Here is a 20,310-nt window from a genome sequence, read left to right as displayed (position 1 = left end):
TTTCTTGGTGATAGTTGGGTGAACTAAACAATAAACTGAGGTTAGGGATGGCTCGTATCAGAGTCATGATCGAATACGACACTTGTTTAGTGGCCGAAATTAAGATATAAAAGTTGCGTCCTTGCTATGAGCTATAGCTTTTGGCACGAGAACAAACATTTGATCCTAACAAGTGGTATCGTGAATTCGAGCTCCATAAATCGAAGAGTCTCTAGATTGTGGTTTCTAACAAATATGGATATAACACAACTAAACATGAATTATTACTAGTCATCTGTCTCCTCAAATCAGCAATCCATTGAGTGGAGAAAAATGCTGTATGTTTGTTCAAACTTCAAAGGATTACTAGTGTACATTATTTGTACTTGTAACTAATGCTTCTGACCTTCTGTACTCTAGTGGTCACAAATTGACTAAATATTTCGCGTGAAATAGGTAGTTTGACCTTGTCTATCTACCAATCTAAAATAAGATTTGACATATATATAGTGTAATTTTTTAACGAAAAGTATTTAATTAGACACTCTGACATCACCGTCGCTCCGCCCCAGTGTAAGAATATTCAGTTTTATCAGCAAGAGAGTTTAATTTGTAGTGGCTTTAATTTCTTTTGTCTTAGTCATGTTAGTACATTTACTTTTGTTCATATTTTTTAGTCATGTTAAATGTTTATATGCTAGTTTACTCTTTTTATTTTGTATAATATTAATATGAAATGAGATCGCTTGAAATTAAAATTGATATGGTCTATCCAATTTACTTAAAATTATAATATTTTATTCTATGATTTTAAAAAATCTCATTTGTTTCTCTGGATCATCATATATAATATAGTTGTAGTTCCCAATTCCTCTCAAAGTAAGTACTTTCGTAATGGATGAAATATAGCCGAAAGAAAGAGCTCAACAGATTTAATTTGTAGAAGGCGATTGACAAAGATTGTTACGTACTCATATATATTTACTTGTTTAATATTCACTTGACATACCATCTCAAAAATAAAAGTTTTATGATATAAATTTTGAAACATATGCATAGTTAATAAGCGTAATGAAGAACTAGACAAGTAAAAGTGCACATCTATTTTTGTTATTGTAATTTGACTTAATGTGTCTACAATAATTTTTTTTACAATTTCTAAGTCATATATTAAACGAATCTTTTTAACATAAAAATAAATTTTAAGGCCGAGTTACTGAATTTTACCGAATCCTAACATAGAAAATGAAGATCAAGTTTCTTTCTTTATCAAAATCAACTTCAAAATATGGTTGAGGAGAAGTATTCGAAACAGTAAACAAGTCGTTACGTTATGTGATAACCCAATTTGTGTATAGTGATTTGGAATTGGAATTTTCAAGTAGAACAAAATCATTTGTAATAATTTTCTCCGGCCTAATTTACGTGATATAATTTAAAAGTCAAATAGTTTAACTCTGATGGTAACTTCAAATATAAAATGTTTAATTTTATTTTGAAATAAAGAATTTACATATTTGAAAACTACGTAAAAGGTACTATAACACAATTAATAATTGACAATTCAAAATATTTAAAACATATAAATTAAAAATGCAATACTGATTCAAATTTAAAATACGAAAAATATTACGTAAATTGAAATGGAAAGAGTAATTACTTATTTCATGAAAAGTAATGGATAGAATATCCTACAAGGTCGAAATAATCTTCAATTTAACAAGACGGTTTACCTAAGGCAATCAATTATATTACAAATTATTTACAATTGCAAAATTTTGAAGAAATAGCCAAGACAAGAAAAGTTCCAAAAGTTGTTCAAACTCAACCTTGTTGACGTATTATTATTTCTTATTTTTGATCATTGGAGCAGGTAGAACTACACAACTCAAAAATCAAAAACACTTAATAAAAAGAGATTAAATTTCCTATAATATATACAAAAAAAAATTGAGTTGACTAATATGAAAAATAATCTAACTTGCTATTTTTATTAGAGGATTTGTTAACACTAGAAACTCTCTCTATATATTTCCATGCATTTGTTAATTTAATTCATCATACAAAAATTTGATTTTTAAATATGGCTTCTTCTCTTGGACTAGTAATGTTATTTTTATCTTGTGCAATATCCCAAGCTTTTCTAGTTTCTAGTTCCAATTATGGTGGTCTTTTTCCAGATTTATACCAATTTTCATGCCCTCAAGCAAATGACATTATATGGTCTTTTTTGGAAGAGGCAATTGCTAAAGATCCAAGAATGGCTGCTTCTTTGCTACGACTTCATTTTCACGACTGCTTTGTTCAGGTATAAACTTGTATACACATTTTCATATACTTTATTCAACTCGTATACCATGGAAGTTAGCACTCTGAGGACATTATAGCTAAATAGATGATTTCTCATCTCATCATTAGTATTAAGCGTGTTAATCTCAATACTTTCATTAAAGTGTTCATAGAGACTGGTCTTTTCATTAACTTATACTATCATAGGTGAGTACGTTTTGGTAACATTTCCTTAGGCTTATTTGAGATTGCTCTCATCTTTTACATTAACCTCATATCATGTTGTCACCACATTCATTAACATTAGCACATTTGCTCTTCATTATACTAAACTCATTTTAGGTGAATGTTCATTTCATCATATACCAATGGACTTGTCCATTTAGTGTGTTTCACACTCTTACTTAACCTTTCTTAGGTTTCATCATTTCATTGTTCGTTTCATCATTTTTTTTTCATTTCATCATTTTATTGTTCATTTCATCATACGCCAATGCGCTTGGCCATTTAGTGTGTTTCACACTTTTACTTAACCTTTTTAGGGTTTCATCATTTCATCACATACATCTTAGGTTCACTTAGTTTTATACGTATGCCAGACTTATGAGTCTATACATACAAGCCATGGGGCTTCATTCATAGTTTGTCTAAGTGATTCATAGTTATATTTTTGATTTATTCATTTTCTCGATATTAACAGTTTGTCTCACTCCCGCCCCCACCCCATGCAAACCATTAATAAAAAAAATGTAAATTTGAACGTTTTATTGATAAGTACGATTTTTCTAATTTGCTAATTATAACTTATGACTTGATACATAAGTTTAATTTTAAAATATTATGTCTTAATTAAAAAGAGCATACACTTAGTTTATGCTTTAGAGTATGAACGTGAGCCTTTTTATAAGGCATAAAATACATGAAAAATTATGTCATAAATAAAGATACTTTAGACAACATATTTTTATAAAATGAGCGGTATGTTGTTAAAAAATTAAATACCACCAATTTGATGAAAAAGAAATATTAAAGACCACCTCGAAAAAGGGACAGTCCATGCAAAAAACTTAGATGTATAAGATGGTAATTTTGGACCTTTTTCTAGGTGCTAAATTTGGCAACAACTCCAATAATTTCATTTTTCTTCTGTTATAGGGTTGTGATGCATCTGTATTATTGGATAATAGTAGTGAATTCAAAAGTGAAAAGGAGGCTGGACCAAACAAGAATTCTCTGAGAGGATTTGAAGTGATCGATCAAATCAAAGCTAAATTAGAACAAGTTTGTCCTTGCACTGTTTCTTGTGCTGACATTCTAGCCCTCGCTGTTCGTGATTCTGTCGTCTTGGTAAACATCTAACTTCAACATTTCGTTCTCATTTATGTTACTTGGACTTTTTTATAATGTTGATTGAAGTGTGTCAGATTCTACGTATATTTTTAAAATATCTTATATGGATGCAACAATAACAATAAATATTGATAGAAGTGTGTTAGATTCTATAAAATTCATGTATTTTTTTTAAAAAATCTTATAGGGATACAACAATAATAATTTTGGAGAGTCTGACCAACATACTGTAACGATTTTTAAGGTCCCATTTGGACATGAGTTTTTTCTTCTCCTGAATTTTTTTGATGATGAGTTGTCTAAGTAAAAAATTCTTATTTTTTCAAGTGAAATACATGTTCAAACATGACTTCAACTTCAAATACTTTTTTTTTCTAGGTTTTTATTTCATATCATGTCGGGTTAATCTTACCTATTGTAACTAAATTTTACTCATTATAACAATAAAATTACAAAAAGAAAAAGTAAAAATTTACTATTACATTAGAGTAACTAAATTTTACTGTAATATATAGTAACAAAAAAGTACTAGTCAATTCAAGATTTTTGCTAATAAGAATGTTATATTTACACTTAATATGTTGGAGTAGAGTGGTGGACCATATTGGGAAGTGCCACTAGGAAGAAGGGACTCAAAGAGAGCATATTTCAACAAAGCAAATGTAAATATTCCAGCACCAAACTCAAAAATTCAAACCCTCATAAGCCTCTTCAATAGACAAGGCCTTGATGAAAAAGACCTTGTTGCTCTTTCTGGTAAGCTTAATTTTCAACCCGGGTTTTTGTGACACGAAAAAATGACTTTCTTCGTACTAAACACACTCATATGTTAAACAGGAGCGCACACCATTGGGGTGGCAAGATGTGTGTCATTTAGACAAAGGCTATACAATCAAACAGGTGACCATTTGCCAGATGCAATTCTAGAGAAAAATTATTACAATGATTTAAAATCAATTTGTCCAACAAGTGGTGGAAACAATAATATTTCTCCTCTAGATATTGCATCACCAAACAGATTTGACAACTCATATTTCAAGCTATTGCTATTAGGCAAAGGTCTTTTGAACTCAGATGAAGTACTTCTTACTGGAAAGGTGAAAAAAACTCAGCAATTGGTAAAGATCTATGCTGAAAATGAGGCAATATTTTTCCATCAATTTTCCAAGTCTATGGTCAAAATGGGGAATATTAGTCCCCTGACCGAGTTGAAGGGTGAAATTAGAAAGAATTGTCGCAGAGTTAACTAAAACTTTGCTATTTTACCAACTATGTAATTTACTAAGTACGTATTTATGTGTTGAAGGGTGAAATACGAAAGAATTGTTGATTGTTGTCGTAAAAATTTACTTTATATAACTGAAATAATATGTCTAATGAAAAGCAATAATTGAAATATCAAATCCATATATTGTTAACACAAGCAACCATACATAGCCAAAGAGTACTAAACAATATTTCTAAAAATCATTAAGCAGAAATCAATGGACAGCCTTTAACATGAACTCCTTGAGCAGTTGGACAATTAGCCAAATTGCAATATTCATCAACATTTCCCCACCAATTGATGTTATCATGATTTGTTAGTCCAAAAACCAGATAAATGAGAACAACCATAAAAGCTAATCCAGCATCCAATGCTGCAGAAAGAACATAATTGTACCTCTGCCACCACTTCTTTCTGTATCGAAAAATGAAGAAATTGAACACAAATCCAACAACAATCCAACTATTGAAATTCAATACATTAGCTGGTGGCATATTCGATGTTGCCCCGAGTAGTACAGGAATGTTTATAAGCTTGATCCATCTCTGCTTTGGGAATGCTTTGTGCAATAGCCATACTAATACTGGGGCCATCGCGCCTCCTAAAAAGAACCAGTTCAACGCACCATAATTTCCTAAAGGGCCGAAGAATCGCTTTGGTCCTACTAATCCCCAAATTACTGATGCGTCAAAGAAAACATGATCACCTCTACAAGTCCATGGACTGCCTTCTGGAAGTGAGTCCAATTGACAAATGTACGGAACGTGTGTTAGCATGTACCACGCTGTTGCCATGTTGATTGTTGAAGCTATCAACGTTCCAACTAGCTGAAAATAAATATCCATATCAAATGCAGATATAAAACGCGATGAATTTGGATTTGTTAATTTTTACTAGAGTAACTTACCTGAACTACAAACATTGATCTCGGAGGAATCTTCATATAATGACCAAGCTTAAAATCTTGGAGAAAAGATACAGCCTGTGACATGCTAATATAACCATATGTTTTGAAGCAAACATTGGCTATTGGTTTCCCGGGGATTATTAGTCCAAGAATATACTCTGTGATGATATTTAGTCCTGGTGACTGTAACGAAATACAAATAGTATCGTAAAAAAATGTGAATATAAATATCCTTTGGTTAGTGAAATTGAACAAATTATTGACTTACATTGTTTGTTGTGGCTTGTATGATACTTATTGGTAGAGTGAAAATAAGTGCAATCGTGCAAGCAAAAATGAGTCCCCACCATGGTAGCTGAACCTGTGATTTCAAGACAGTACAGAGTAGGAGAGACAGAGCAAACGAGAGAACGAGGATCGTGTGGAACCACCACGAAGGAATGTCCTTGTATTTCCTCATAAGCTTTGTATGTATATCTATTCTCCCATTATATGAAGCATGAAATCGACTATATATCTCCCTGTTCAATAAAAAAAAAAATTGAATGTTTGTCAAGTAAGTAGTGATCTTTTGTACTTGGTAATAAAAATAATGCAAATCTTGATGAAACAACATTGAATGATTCAGGCAAAGTAAGAAAGTGCATATGCAATAATAAAATCTAGCTATATATTCACTTACTTCCCATTGAATAAGAAGACATGTGTGAGGGTAGCGATGATTGTTGCAAAACCGAGTCCATATGAAATAGCAAACATGATGCTGAGATTTATTCGTCCTTGTTTCTCGTATGCAGCAGTGTCTATCTCAAACTTGTTATTGACAATAGCTGATACATTATACTTCTGCCCATTGGCATTGAATAAATCAGTCGAAAAAAGGGGGAAAGTTTTGGCATTGTAGAGGTTTAAGCCCCAGTAGGCTACAGGAATCATGATGTAGACTATTACAACATAGCCTGCCAAGATGTTTAGGATGGCAAAAAATGGAGTGACCAGTGGATTCGTCAAGAACGCGACGACTGACCAATCAAATGTGAAAGATAAAAGGCCAAGCCCATGTTGGCCTGAACCAAGTTGGTGTGCTACCACTGATTTTGGAAAAACCAAACAGAGCACAGAGAATGTTGACAGAGTTTTGAAGAGGTATCCAGGGACAATGTACCAAGCAAAACTGCATATCATTGCTATTAAAAAGAACTTTCCCCTAGAGTAATTGACACCATTTTCTTTCTCATGTAATGCCCTGCAAAATGTCATCAAGTACCAGAATTTATTATGATAAGTATTTACATCGACTATTCTACTAAACATAGTAAACAATATCTAACATCCTGGATCAACAAGGATTGTCAGAAATCTCGAGTTTAAGCTTTTGATATGGACAGGGGAGAACAAAAGTAGTAAGATGACACAATGGAAGAAGGTGAGCTTTTGTACACTATTTTGACAAATTTATAACTACCTGATTAACAAGAATTGTGATAGAGTAGTAAATACCCCTTCAAATGTCACGAGTTCGAGCCCAGATATGAAGTCCCCTCAAGTGCTTTAGACACCCTTAAAATTAAAACTTGAGGACTCTTTTCACTAGAATGTGCAACTTTTTTTAAATTTTTTTGGTACTTACCTGAAAATAGAAACTTGAGCAAGGGTAGATGGCCACCACATTTCTGCAGGCTCAACCACATACTTCCTCATAATACCAGCCCAGCCATAACCTAGAACCTGAATCCATTATAAAATGTCATTAATACAAAATAAAAACAAGAATTAACTACGAATTTTGTCGGTAAATAGTTCTTAACTAATAAGATTAATTTATTTTAAAATTGGTAACGGAGTTGCATTGAAGATCGACTTTTTTTTAATTTAATCGCAGAACATATCCATGGCTAATTCCTATTATATTTATATTGTATAAAGATATTACTTGGTACTAGAAATCGAGTGCTTCTCACTTGCCTATGATTACATAGTAGGGAATCGAACATTGTTATTACTTATTAGCTTCAATTTGGTTAAATAGTTGAATTTTCTTGTCAAAATTTAATTGCGAAATCAAACAAATTAAGAAGTAAACCTGGGTAGTAATGACAAGGATCCAACCAGCCAAGAAGGATATCTTCCTGTGATAAAAGACCTTAATAATATCGATAATAGTAATAGCATAAGCACCTCCACTACCAAATCCAGCACCAAGCATTAGCAAAAATTGAAATTAAAACATGTTCTTTCATGCTAAAAGGACCTGGATTAAGCGAAAATTCGCTTAATCCAAATCCTGGCAAATGAAACTTCCTCGTCGGAAGAACTTTTGCCAGGAATTTACCTAATGGTAACGACGCAACCTGTGCAGTAATCATACTGATTATAAGTGGATTTTGCCTGTAACTAAAGAAAATGTTGATAAATGACATTAATCCACAAAAAATAATCCCCAAAAACCACATTCGAAACGTCCATACTGGAACTGATGGATCGTCTTCTGTTGGTACTGTTAAACGAACTTGTTCTACAGGTGACTTGTCCTCGTCCTCGTCCTTGTCCTTGTCATCAAATATCTCGCAAATTTCTACTTCTTCAATCTTTTTTTCCATGGAGAAAATATTATTATCGGAAAAAAAAATTATTGAATTTTTTGTTTGGAATTTGAATGTTTATTATGATATGAAGATATTTTTTATATAGACATAATTAGAGAAATTTTTAAGAAATCTGTACTTAATAAATGATTTTCCTGAAATGGTTTTGATTATGTTTCTTGACGTGAAAATGGGATGAATTCATGGATACATGCAATTTAATCTTATTACAATTAGCAATACACTGCCAGCTAGATGATTAACCAACCAAAATAAAATCTTCATCCAGAATTTAGAAATTTATTTATTTATACGATAAGTATTATAAAAAAAAGGCACAATTGTACAGAATGACAAAATAATAATATAAAATAAATATAGTAGCTATCGTTTGATTTATTTGTGTTCCATAACAAACTGTTTGTCTGTTTCTCTCTCCCTCATATTCTCGCTCGCTTTATTCGCTCGCCTCTCTCGCTTTATACAATGGAATTGTATAAATTATGTTTCTAATTGCGAGAGAAAATTGTATATACACATGCAAATACGTATATCTCCGTCTTATACACTTATAATTATACAATAAAAGTACTTCCCTGCCCAAGTCTCTTTTGTCTTTCTCTCTTTCTCGTTTTCTACAAATTTAAATTGTATACTTCCTCTGTCCCTATTTACTTGTCCATATTTTCTCTTTTAGATTTCCTTATTTGTTTGTCCATTTTGACAAATCAAAAAAGGACAAAAATGAATTTTCTATTATACCCTCATTTAAACTTTTTGAAAATTTCTAAGTTTTAATTCATCTTTTTTGAAACCATATTTAATAAGGGTAAAATTGTAACTTTACTATGTTAATTATTGTTATATTAATATGTGTGGCTTTTCTAAAGTGGAAAACTAAATAGAGACAAAGGGAGTTCTTTCTCATTTTATACAATGCAATTTAATTGTATATTCTCTGCCAAGTCTCTTTTGTCTTCCTCCCTTTCTCGTTTTATACAAATTCAAATTGTATATAATCGTCCTATATACTTATAATTATACAATTCGTTTTATATACTTCGTTTTATACAATTCTCTGTCCAAGTCTCTTTCTCTTTCTTGTTTTATACAATTCGCTTCAATTGTATATATATAGCAAGTTATACATATATATGTTTGCTATGGAACGCAATTATGCAAACTTTGTTATATCATAAAAATATAAATTTTTATGTTTACTATATGTGAAAGCTGCCTCTAAAAAATAATTTTCTCGTATTAATTATGCTAGTCAAAATTTACGTAATTTTGACTTAGCAAAGAATAATAATGACAACTACTTACTATATAGACAGAGAGAGAGTGTAGTAATTTTGGAATGTATTTATTGATCTTATATACTCCTTTATGGACATTACTTTAGTTAAAGACGTGGCCATATATATTTATATTTATTAAGTATTACTTCCATTGTTTATGTACCAATTTTTTAGTCAAAAGGGATATAAGTCTCATACTACTATTGAAGCAATTCAAAATTAAGATCTCTTTTGTCATTTTTATTAAATAAATAAATAAGAATAGTCTTTTCAAATTTCTTGCATTGTGTGTAAAATGAAAATTATTTTATAAAAAGAACATAAATTTTTAAAAAAAATATAAATGGTTTAAGGAGAGTGATACTACATTTTCCGTTCAATTACCAGCTGGCCTAATAAATTGTAAATTCATTTATAGTTTCGAGCACATCTGAATATACCAAATGTATTACTGAATTAATAATCAAGAGTCAACTATGGTCATAAAAGGATGAGTTCACTACTAAAACAAAAAAAACAAAAAAGAGACCTAGAAAAAAAGACCTAAAAAATAGGTCTATAATAAGAAATCTTATGAGATCGCTATTTGTATCAATAATTTTTAATTTTTTTTTAAAGTTAGAGAAACCTCGTGAGATCAATTTCATAAATTTATTGTTCTCCTAAAATTAAAGACCTCGTGAGGTCTCTACTTGTTAAACTAAAAATAGTAATTTAGTTCAATTAAAAAATTAAAATATGAGAGACCACGTGAGGTCTCTTAAAACAAAAATATAAAAAACCTAGTCAAATTTATTCCTCTCTTAGCTAGCGTTTGACCATAGATTTCCAAATATTCTTGGCAAATATTATTTGAGTGAAAATTTGGGTGAAATTCACCATGTGTTTGGCCAAAAAATTTGGGAAATATATTTCACCTTTTTAGAAAAATATGATTTATACACACAAGTTTTAAAAACTGTCAAAATTAACTAAAAGTTTGTATTACAAGTCAATGAATGTTCGTTACAACAATAACAAATAATGTCCATGACACTAAAGCAATGTGGTAATTTGGAGCGAGTGCAACAAGAATTATTCCATACATCATGAAGTAGACAAAGTACATGACTTTGTTACCTAAAGCCAATTTTTAATAATTTTCATTAACAATCATATCATTATTTAATATTAACTACATATTTCATCACTATTTTGGTGTTCACGTAAAAAATGATGTAATACAACGCAAGCAACTACTAGAGAGGGTGTTTTTGTAAAAGATAAAAGATTCGGGTAAAATTTTAATTTTTAAAATATCCCAAATAATGAGATTTGGCCCAAATACTAGAAAAAACTAGTATTTGGAAATTTGGGATATTTGCCAAAAATATTTGCCAAATAATGACAAATTGTATGGACAAATATTATTTGCCAAATTTTTCCCAAATATTATTTGGAAAATTTATGGCCAAACGGGCCCTTACTCCCTTCTCTCTCAGCGTCCTCTCTCGCGATCAAAAAAAATCAGAAGTATTAGTGGTTAACCTCTTCCTTAGGATATATTTTTATTTATTATGTCATAGAAATTATAATTAATTTTTTTAGCCTCTTCTTGAAAGGATATATTTTAGATTGATAACTATATTTATTACGTGGAAGTCTTTATTTAAGAAGTGTAATAACTCTAAAATTCAATATTAGGAGTTGTATCATGCGGTTGAGATAGGATGCTAAAGTAAGGATTGTTTTGACTATTATTTAAATATTATTATGTTATATTATTAAATATGTAATAATATTTTTTGTGCTAATAATTACATTCATATCTTATTTTACTTATAGGTTATTTTTTAAATTGATGATGTGTGATATTATGTAAGATAAAAATTATATTATTTATAATTCATAATATATGATGGTATAATACAGAATAATTATTCGAACAAAGTATTATTTTCTTTGTCCTGATTTATATGAGATGAGATGATTGAAATTTCAAGATTTAAATGAATAAATTTTAACGATAAGTTTCAACAGAAATAATTCAAGTGTTTTGAAACAGAAATTTATATGTTTAAAAATTATGTTAAAATATTATAAATCACCATATTTAATAAATTAAAATATATATAGTAAATTCCAATTAAATTTATTTTGGATTTGACTCTTGATTTGGACATATTGGGATGGAGGAAAGTATAAATGGACAAATAATTCAATGAGTTAGAATTTGAGTTATTTGTAAACTCTTCATGCATGTACTGTTACATTATATAAAAAGACGCACTCGGGCCTCTGTCTCTGCCGCTGCAAAAAATTCAGCAAATTGACGTGCAGATTCAAACTTAAAAACCCTAGAAATTAATCCTCTTTTTGTTTTCGGCCTTCTTCCATGGCCGTAAACATGGAAAAAAAGGATCCAGATATTGTAATTCCTGAAGAAGAAGAAGACGATGAATCTCCAATCGAACAAGTTCGTTTAACCGTATCGAACGACGATGATCCGTCTCTACCTGTATGGACATTCCGAATGTGGTTCTTAGGGCTGTTGTCCTGTGCATTGTTATCGTTTCTCAACACTTTTTTCAGTTACAGAGCTGAACCATTGGTGATATCGATGATTACTGTCCAGGTAGCGACGTTGCCGATTGGTCGTTTAATGGCTAAGGTGTTACCGAAGAGGAAGTTTACGATTAAATCGTGGGAGTTTTCGTTGAATCCAGGGCCGTTTAATGTGAAAGAGCATGTATTGATTTCGATTTTTGCTAATGCTGGCTCTGCTTTTGGGAATGGACCTGCTTATGCTGTTGGAATTGTGGATATTATTAAAGCTTTTTATTTCAGGAATATCACTTTTTTGGCTGGTTGGATTCTTGTGGTTGCCACTCAGGTTGAACCTCTTCTAGAATTAAAAATCCATTAACATTGCAACAAATACTACGTCAGAACCCATAATTTTGGATTCGTGCTTAAAATCTTAAAAGTTGATTACATAAGATTTTCATCGTGAATTCGCCTTTACATATATGCTAGTAATTGTTAGTTAAATCATTCCTACCAGGATTTTGACCACGATAACTCCATGAGAATGGCACATAATTATTTATATCTATGTATCGATGAAGGTATCTATTTAATTTGCTAAGCCTGACTGAGTTCCATCATGAAGATGTTGTGAGCCTTAGACCTTAGTTTCTGTTTGGAAAATATTTGAACTTCAATGTTGAGACTTTTCAACTCTTCATGCTAATTGAAGCAATGAAAGTATCTATTTAACTTTTCTATCTTTAGTAAACAACTTCAAAAAATTCATGTAAATGGTACTCCGATCAAGTTTGCAGGCATGCTAATATAATGTTTGTGTATCAGGTTCTGGGATATGGCTGGGCAGGGATTATGAGGAAGTATGTGGTAGACCCTGCAGAAATGTGGTGGCCAAGTAGTCTGGTTCAAGTTTCTCTTTTCAGGTAATTTCTAAAAAGAAATTCAAACTTTCCCCATGAAATAGCATATAGCCTCTTATCACGAATTGCTCGTGGTTGGGTGCTTTTTGATTATTTTTTTTCCTCGGAAATTCTATCTAAGAATACTTGCATCTTCTTTTGGCTTAATTTGAGAATCTTGATGCATAATGGTTAATGTATCTGATAAATGTAAATTATCATAAATTTGGCAGGGCTCTCCATGATAAAGAAGTGGAAGGCAAAACCTCAAGAGGGAAATTTTTCTTAGTTGTACTAGCTTGCAGCTTCATATGGTACACTGTCCCTGGTTTTCTCTTCCCAACGCTGTCAAACTTATCTTTGCTCTGTTTGGCCTATCCCAAATCAGTGATAGCCCAGCAAATTGGTTCAGGCATGAAGGGTCTTGGAATTTTATCCCTCACTTTTGATTGGGCAGTTATAGCATCATATCTTGGTAGCCCTTTAGTTTACCCCTTTTTCGTCATTGTCAATGTCATAGTGGGTTATATTGGAGTAGTCTATATATTGATTCCAGCTTCCTATTGGGGGTTGAATCTCTACAATGCCAAGAATTTCCCTCTGTTCTCCTCGGAGCTATTTGATGCTCGGGGGCAGATATATAATGTTACAGCAATTGTTAATGATAAGTTCGAGATAGACAAGGTATCATATGCACAGCATGGACGCATACATCTCAGCATGTTCTTTGCTGTTACTTATGGCCTGAATTTCGCAGCTGTTATGGCTACTCTCTCTCAAGTTGCTCTATTTAATGGAAAGTAAGTGCTATATTCAACATTTTCTCCACTTTTTAGTCACTTCTTTTCCCTTATGGATCTAGACTGAATGCCTTGACAGAAAGCACTGTATGTAGCTTGGACTTTATGCATATAATGCATGTCTGCAAGGGAAACCAAAATGCTAGTACTCTTGTTGATGTTGTAGGAACACTTGGCTATTTTCAGATAGTTTTCTATGTTCATAATGAGTTAATCAAGTAGAATAGAACTTATAGATGAACTGAAAGAGAGAACCCACCCCCCACCTTCTCCTTACTTGGCTAAATATTATTCAACTTAGACATGGTTCCTATTGGTTTAACTCATGAATCATATTAATGCTGCTAAGAGAATTACACTGATAAGTTCACTGAACAGGGAAATAGTTCAGCGATTCCGAGCCTCATACAAAGGAAAGCCTGATATTCACACAAGACTTATGATGAAATATAAGGACATCCCTAACTGGTGGTTTTACCTCACTCTTGCACTTTCATTGGCTTTGTCGCTTGTCCTATGTATCTTTATGAAAGATCAAGTTCAGCTTTCGTGGTGGGGGCTTCTCCTAGCAGCCTGTCTTGCTTTGATATATACCTTACCAATAAGCATCATAACAGCCACCACAAACATGGTTAGTTTGCAAATTGAACACATGTTACCTTTTGTGGACTGCATTCATCCTCTATTAAACAATTTTTTGCTTCTGATTAACAGTCACCAGGATTAAACGTGATCACAGAATATGTTATTGGTATGATAATCCCAGGGAAACCAATAGCCAATGTCTGCTTCAAGACTTTTGCGTATATGAGTATGAGCCAGGCTGTTTCTTTTCTCCAAGATTTTAAGCTTGGTCATTACATGAAGGTTCCTCCAAGGTCAATGTTCATCGTTCAGGTATGCCTTTCTTGTTTTCTTCCTCTTCAATTGTTTCCATTAGAAGTATTAATCACTTATACTAGTCAATGGTTAGTGTTGGACACATAAGGAGTCCAATCTATTGATCGTGGGAAGAAGAAGAAGAAACTATAGCAATTGTACTGTTTCTTGATGCTACAAGAGACCGACTAAAACTTCTATTTTTTAAAACAGCTTGTTGGAACCATACTTAGTGGTACAATCAATATGGGTGTCGCATGGTGGCTACTTAATAGCATTGACCACATATGCCAACCTAACTTGCTTCCTCCCAACAGTCCATGGACCTGTCAGAGCGATAGAGTCTTTTTTGATGCATCAGTTATCTGGGGATTAGTAGGACCCCGAAGAATATTCCTAGGCCTTGGAGAATATGGTGCCCTCAATTGGTGCTTTATTGGAGGTCTTGTGGCACCTTTTTTGGTGTGGTTGCTGCACAAATCATTCCCAAGGCAAAGTTGGATTAAATTGATCAACATTCCAGTACTTCTTGCAGCTACAGCCAGTATGCCTCCAGCAACAACATTGAATTTCAACAGCTGGATTGTCGTTGGAACAGTGTTCAATTTCTTCGTTTTCAGATACAGAAAGCAATGGTGGCAGAGGTACAATTATGTCCTATCAGCAGCACTAGATGCTGGAGTGGCTGTAATGGGAGTGGTTCTGTTTTTCTGCGTTACTGTTTGGAATGTTAACTTCTCTTGGTGGGGAACTGGTGGAGAGTATTGTGATTTGGCTACTTGTCCCACGGGCAAAGGCATTTTTGTCGATGGATGTCCCTTGACCTGATTCTCTATTAGGTTTTTGTTTTTATTAGTTTAGTTAGGCTCCATACAGATATGTCCTTTCTTTTGTGGTTAGTTTTGTGATATAAGCATTCTAAAAGCAATACTAGTAGTTGCTTTCACCAATCCAAATACTTTACCCTCTTTTATTATTGATGATGAATTGATTTAATCAAACTCTTGGATTAAGCAGCCTTTCACTTGTTTAAACCTCAGACCCAATAATCTGCAAAAGCTCTTTGGATTAAGAAGCCTTTTTCTGTTGTTGGTTTTGCATTCTCAAGTCTGCAGTCTAAATAGTGAAATGACAAAAGTAAAAATCTATATATCTACATGTAATTCTGTTCCAGAATTATAAAGGTGTATACTTCTGTTGCTGCCTCTAGTCTGGCGAAAAGCTTTTCCCATTTGATAGATCAAACTGGTAAAAACGAAGTCACAGAAGCCCTAAAATGACAACTGAAACCACGAGAACAAACTAAAGACCAATGAGAACTTAATACCTTCGGAAGACGGGAGAGGAAAGAACAGCAGCAGTATAAAGTCAGTGTTAAAGACCATAAGGCATTTCCCAAGAGAACGTGATCATTGCAAGTTAAAAGTTCAGTTCGATCTATAGCCTCAACCTCCTACAAAAAAAGGCATAACAAACATAATCTCATCTGTTTACATCCTATGTGTTGACTTTCATTAATCATAGGGTATTTGAATATAAGCTGCATCACACACAAATGGTACATCAGCATACATCCCAGCAAGTGCGCATCTTATGGACTCTAAAACTGTGAACAGATAGGCAAATGCAACAGCCGTCCAAAAGTGCATACCAACCTTGCCCCAGTATACTGCAAGTGGCATCCAACGGCTTATAGTCCCAATAACCTGCAGTGCAATCTCAAGTAGCATCCCCATCACCACATGAAACCTAAAAAAATGAGGCCATTCCTTTCTCCTCACTATACCAAGATAAGCAACAAAGAAGTATGCCATAAAAAACCAGCTCGGTAATCTCCCAATAGCTCCCAGGAAAGGGTATGTCAGAAACTCCAAATCTTCCAAGAAGGGATGGAGATGATATGCTGTCTCAGCATACATCCAAGTCTCGTGAAGAGGCATCAAGTAAGGGAGGCATGCTAAGGTTCTCCACCACCATCTTGGCTTTTTGGTCATCGGAGGGAATCTGTAACTATAGGGGACATCTTTCGATGCTCTAGGGGAAAAGGACAATTGGCTTCGTCTTGGTAACTGTGGAATAGCATTCAAAAGACCACCATATTCACCGCCTAAAAGAAGCGATGACGCAGAAGAGAGATCAAGGAAGCTGAATCCTGCACTGACAACTCAACTTTAATAGGGAAATTAGCTTTATATCTTTCAACTAATAGAGTCAACAGAAAAGAATTATACCATAAGCTTGTAGGCATAAGATATATTGGATTAAAGATCTGTTGACTACCTTGTTCCCTCTATCATCATTCTTACAATACCGAATCGTCTAAAAGAATATTATGTATGACTACTTAAACCTCTATTTTTACAGTAGCTGCCTTTGCACATTTATCTATTTGAACAGTAAGAGAACAGTAGCAAAAAGGAACGGACGGAAATACATCTACAACAAACAACATCCACCAAACATGGGTGCATAAGGATTTGAGCCATTTCAGTTTTTAGTTTAAGTTTTTGAGAAAAGAAGAAATATACATTTCTCCTTAAAGACGAGGAAAAGACCTATAAGATAATCCACTCACCAACTTCCTTATGACACGAATTACAAGAACTTCATGAAGAGCTCAAATTGATGATTAGGCCCCTCAAGCTACAATCACAAAGATGCATACTTAAAAGATGCTATTATCACAAGCTTAAATATTTAAACTCGAATTAAATATCCTCAACACTTGGGACCTAAAAGAAGACCAAGAACAAACTTTTATGCAATTTTAAAAATAAAGACAAGTTGTTGGGATTAAAAGGAAGAGGAGAAAGCAACAGCGATAAAATGTTATGTTTACAGGAATCTTAATTGAACAATAGTTTAATGATTTCAAAACTATGTACAAGATCAGAATGAACAAGACCTATTAAGAACAAATGAGCTTTAATAAAAGAAAAAAAAGTGCATTTGTACACTTAGTGGACTGAAACCTAAAATATTCAAATTCAAACATCCATTAACTGAAAACATATGGGGCTAAGCAGAACTAACATAAAAATGCAGAATGAAAATAATGGCATGCAAAAAGATCACCATCAAGATTTCACACACCTTTGGAGCAGGATGTTGGATACTGATGAGGTGCTGGTGAACGTTTAACACATGTGACTATAACCTTGGAAAGCGGCAGAGGGGTGCATGATGATGCAGATCGGTAGGACTTGGAGTTACATGCTTTGTAAGGTTTACAAATACTCCCAGAACTCAAGTAGCGTCCATTCAGGATCATATTCAAGTCCTTCGAGAAGATCTACAAATAAGAAAAGTACATAGCACCGTAAATGCACTGGACTGCAGGTTAAAGACCAAGATGAAAACAGAAGAATCTCCTTAAACTCCGCAAAGAACTATCTGAATCAAACATTTCAATGTAAATTTTAAACGAAGAAAATACATATACACATGATTAACTATCAAATTCAAAAGTTGGAAGTTTGTAATTATTCATACGAAGAGATTTATGTATCCATGTAGTAAAACTTTATGAACTGATGACCAAGACAAACCCATTCAAAATGTTTTCACTAACAGCAGCCTCGGGATTTACAAAATGTATAAGCTACAGTCATTTGCAAGTTTGGGTAAAAATACTAGTATCATACCAATAAGTGTACCAACGCTACCATTGTCCATTAAAGAGAGCGGTTTCACATTCAACCTTTTCCCTACGATTAAGGGAAGAACTATTTCAAGAAACGCAGGATATAACAATACTGTCCTAATTATTGATCCATATCACTTTGGGGTCGTTTGGTGATGTGAATAAATGTTTATGTTACTGTCACTGAGGCAGTATTGTTTCTACAAGATTGATGAAAAATTGAATGACAACGCAAGAAAAACTTCAAAAACAAAACAAGGCCAGAAACACTAAGTTTATTTGTCAAATGTAGAAAAAAGCATACTTGAAATAACTTCATGGTTTGGACATTACAAAAGAAAATACAGTACATTAGGATGCACAAAACCAACAAGAAGCAATATCAACAACCAGGTCCAACTGAATCAAAATAGACATTTATAATCCAACTGCTTATGAGAAAAAAACAACGAAATCAAAAAGTGAACTTCTCTTAATCAAATCAACAAAAACTTAAATTTAACACCCAAAAATATGTTCACTGATTTAACTAAACTTTACTTCACGACTATCAGTTTTTTCATGACTGTGACTTTTTTTTTTTTTTGAGAAAACGCATAATCATCACCAAATTCAACCATGACTTAAAATGGATATTGCACTAATTTATGCTTCTTAAAATAATTACTTCCACAAAAACACAAATACAAAAAAAATAATCAAAACTTAACCAAAAAATAAGAAGGATTCGATACCTAATTGAAGAGCATAGTGACTGTAACAGAGAGTGGGGAGTGTGAAGAGGAGTTGTTATCTGCTGGGCGAGGCCTCCAAGGTGAAAAAATGTTCGACAAGAGGAAAACGAGCTGTCATGGGCCCGTCCTTATGACAGCTCGTTTATGGGCTTGTGAGCTCATGTAAATTTTACAGTTTACGCAACTAAAAACTTATCCGATTGGTTATTTAAACCAAATTAATGTAATTTTTATCACGGAAAAGGTTTAAAAATATCTTCGAAATAGTTCATATATACTCTTAAACTTTTGTTGTCATATGGATGTCATATTGCATGTCAATAGAATTCCTCTGGCACATAGACTAAATGGAAAGGGTCAAAAATACTCTTAAACTATACGAAATAGCTCATATTTACTCTTAAACTATATTTCAGTTCATAATTGCCCTCCCGTCAAACTATTGAATCAAAAATATCTTTCTTATCAACAGAAGTTGTTAAATGTCACGTGGATGTCACATTGCATGTCAATAAGGTTCCACTATTACATAGACTAAATTCCTAAATCGTAATTACTTCCCCCCTCATTTTGTTATTTCGGAAATGATATATCCACCCATTCTCCCTCATTTCGTGGCTAGGGTTTCAAAGTGGATATTCTTGCTGGTAGGCTAGTAAATATTTTTTCTTATTTTATTATGTTTACGATTTCAAAGCATGATAGTTAGGATTTCACAACTTTTCCCTATTTTTGCAGCTAAGGCTTCGTAGTTTTCTTCGGGGCTAAGTTTCAAAGTGGATATTCATAGTTGTAGGTTAGTAAATATTTTATTTTATTTTATTACGTTTACGATTTCAAAGTATGATAGTTAGAATTTCACGACTTTTTCGTCATTTTGCGGCTAAGGTTTCATAATTTTGTTTGGAGCTGAGTTTCAAAGTGGATTTTCGTGGTTGTAAACACAATAAAATAAGAGAAAAGTTTACTAACCTATAACCACGAATATCTACTTTGGAACCAAGCAATGAAGAAAACTGTGAAATCTTAGCCGCGAATTGAGGGAGAAGGGGTGAAATCGTTTCTGAAAAATAATGAAATGAGGCGGAAAAATGAGTAATTAAGATTTAGGAATTTAGTCAATGTGGCACATGTGGAATTCAACAACGTTC

The 20,310-nt window shown here is 32.9% G+C and overlaps 3 protein-coding genes and 1 pseudogene across 4 annotated transcripts; 2 read left to right on the top strand and 2 right to left on the bottom strand.

The window, feature by feature from the left end:
- Positions 1-1,975: 1,975 nt before the first annotated feature.
- On the top strand, positions 1,976-4,963 carry LOC101264212 (peroxidase 9). The gene is made up of 4 exons (XM_004237979.3): positions 1,976-2,287; positions 3,424-3,615; positions 4,209-4,374; positions 4,456-4,963. Exons 1-4 carry the CDS (start codon positions 2,063-2,065, stop codon positions 4,866-4,868), a joined length of 996 nt encoding a protein of 331 aa, XP_004238027.2. The 5' UTR covers positions 1,976-2,062; the 3' UTR covers positions 4,869-4,963.
- Positions 4,295-9,068, bottom strand: LOC101249075 (oligopeptide transporter 4-like; annotated as a pseudogene).
- LOC101263902 (oligopeptide transporter 2-like) lies at positions 9,068-15,753 on the top strand. The gene is made up of 6 exons (XM_010321934.4): positions 9,068-12,550; positions 13,030-13,127; positions 13,337-13,903; positions 14,282-14,534; positions 14,618-14,800; positions 14,996-15,753. Exons 1-6 carry the CDS (start codon positions 12,053-12,055, stop codon positions 15,608-15,610), a joined length of 2,214 nt encoding a protein of 737 aa, XP_010320236.2. The 5' UTR covers positions 9,068-12,052; the 3' UTR covers positions 15,611-15,753.
- A 420-nt stretch (positions 15,754-16,173) lies between these two features.
- Positions 16,174-19,343, bottom strand: LOC101263407 (protein TIC 20-I, chloroplastic). 2 transcript variants are annotated; one of them, XM_004237977.5, is made up of 3 exons: positions 19,160-19,343; positions 17,876-18,074; positions 16,174-16,934 (listed from the first exon to the last, which is right to left on the bottom strand). In XM_004237977.5, the coding sequence occupies exons 2-3, from the start codon at positions 18,051-18,053 to the stop codon at positions 16,297-16,299; spliced, it is 816 nt and encodes a 271-aa protein (XP_004238025.2). In that variant the 5' UTR covers positions 18,054-18,074; positions 19,160-19,343; the 3' UTR covers positions 16,174-16,296. The 2 variants fall into 2 exon arrangements, with proteins under 2 accessions (XP_004238025.2, XP_025886617.2); XM_026030832.2 differs by lacking the exon at positions 19,160-19,343 and adding an exon at positions 18,427-19,149.
- Positions 19,344-20,310: the final 967 nt, after the last annotated feature.

Source organism: Solanum lycopersicum, chromosome 4, assembly GCF_036512215.1.
Source record: "Solanum lycopersicum chromosome 4, SLM_r2.1".
Lineage (NCBI taxonomy): Eukaryota > Viridiplantae > Streptophyta > Magnoliopsida > Solanales > Solanaceae > Solanum > Solanum lycopersicum.
Note: the sequence above shows the minus strand (reverse complement) of the source record. Positions and strands in the feature narration are given on the sequence as shown.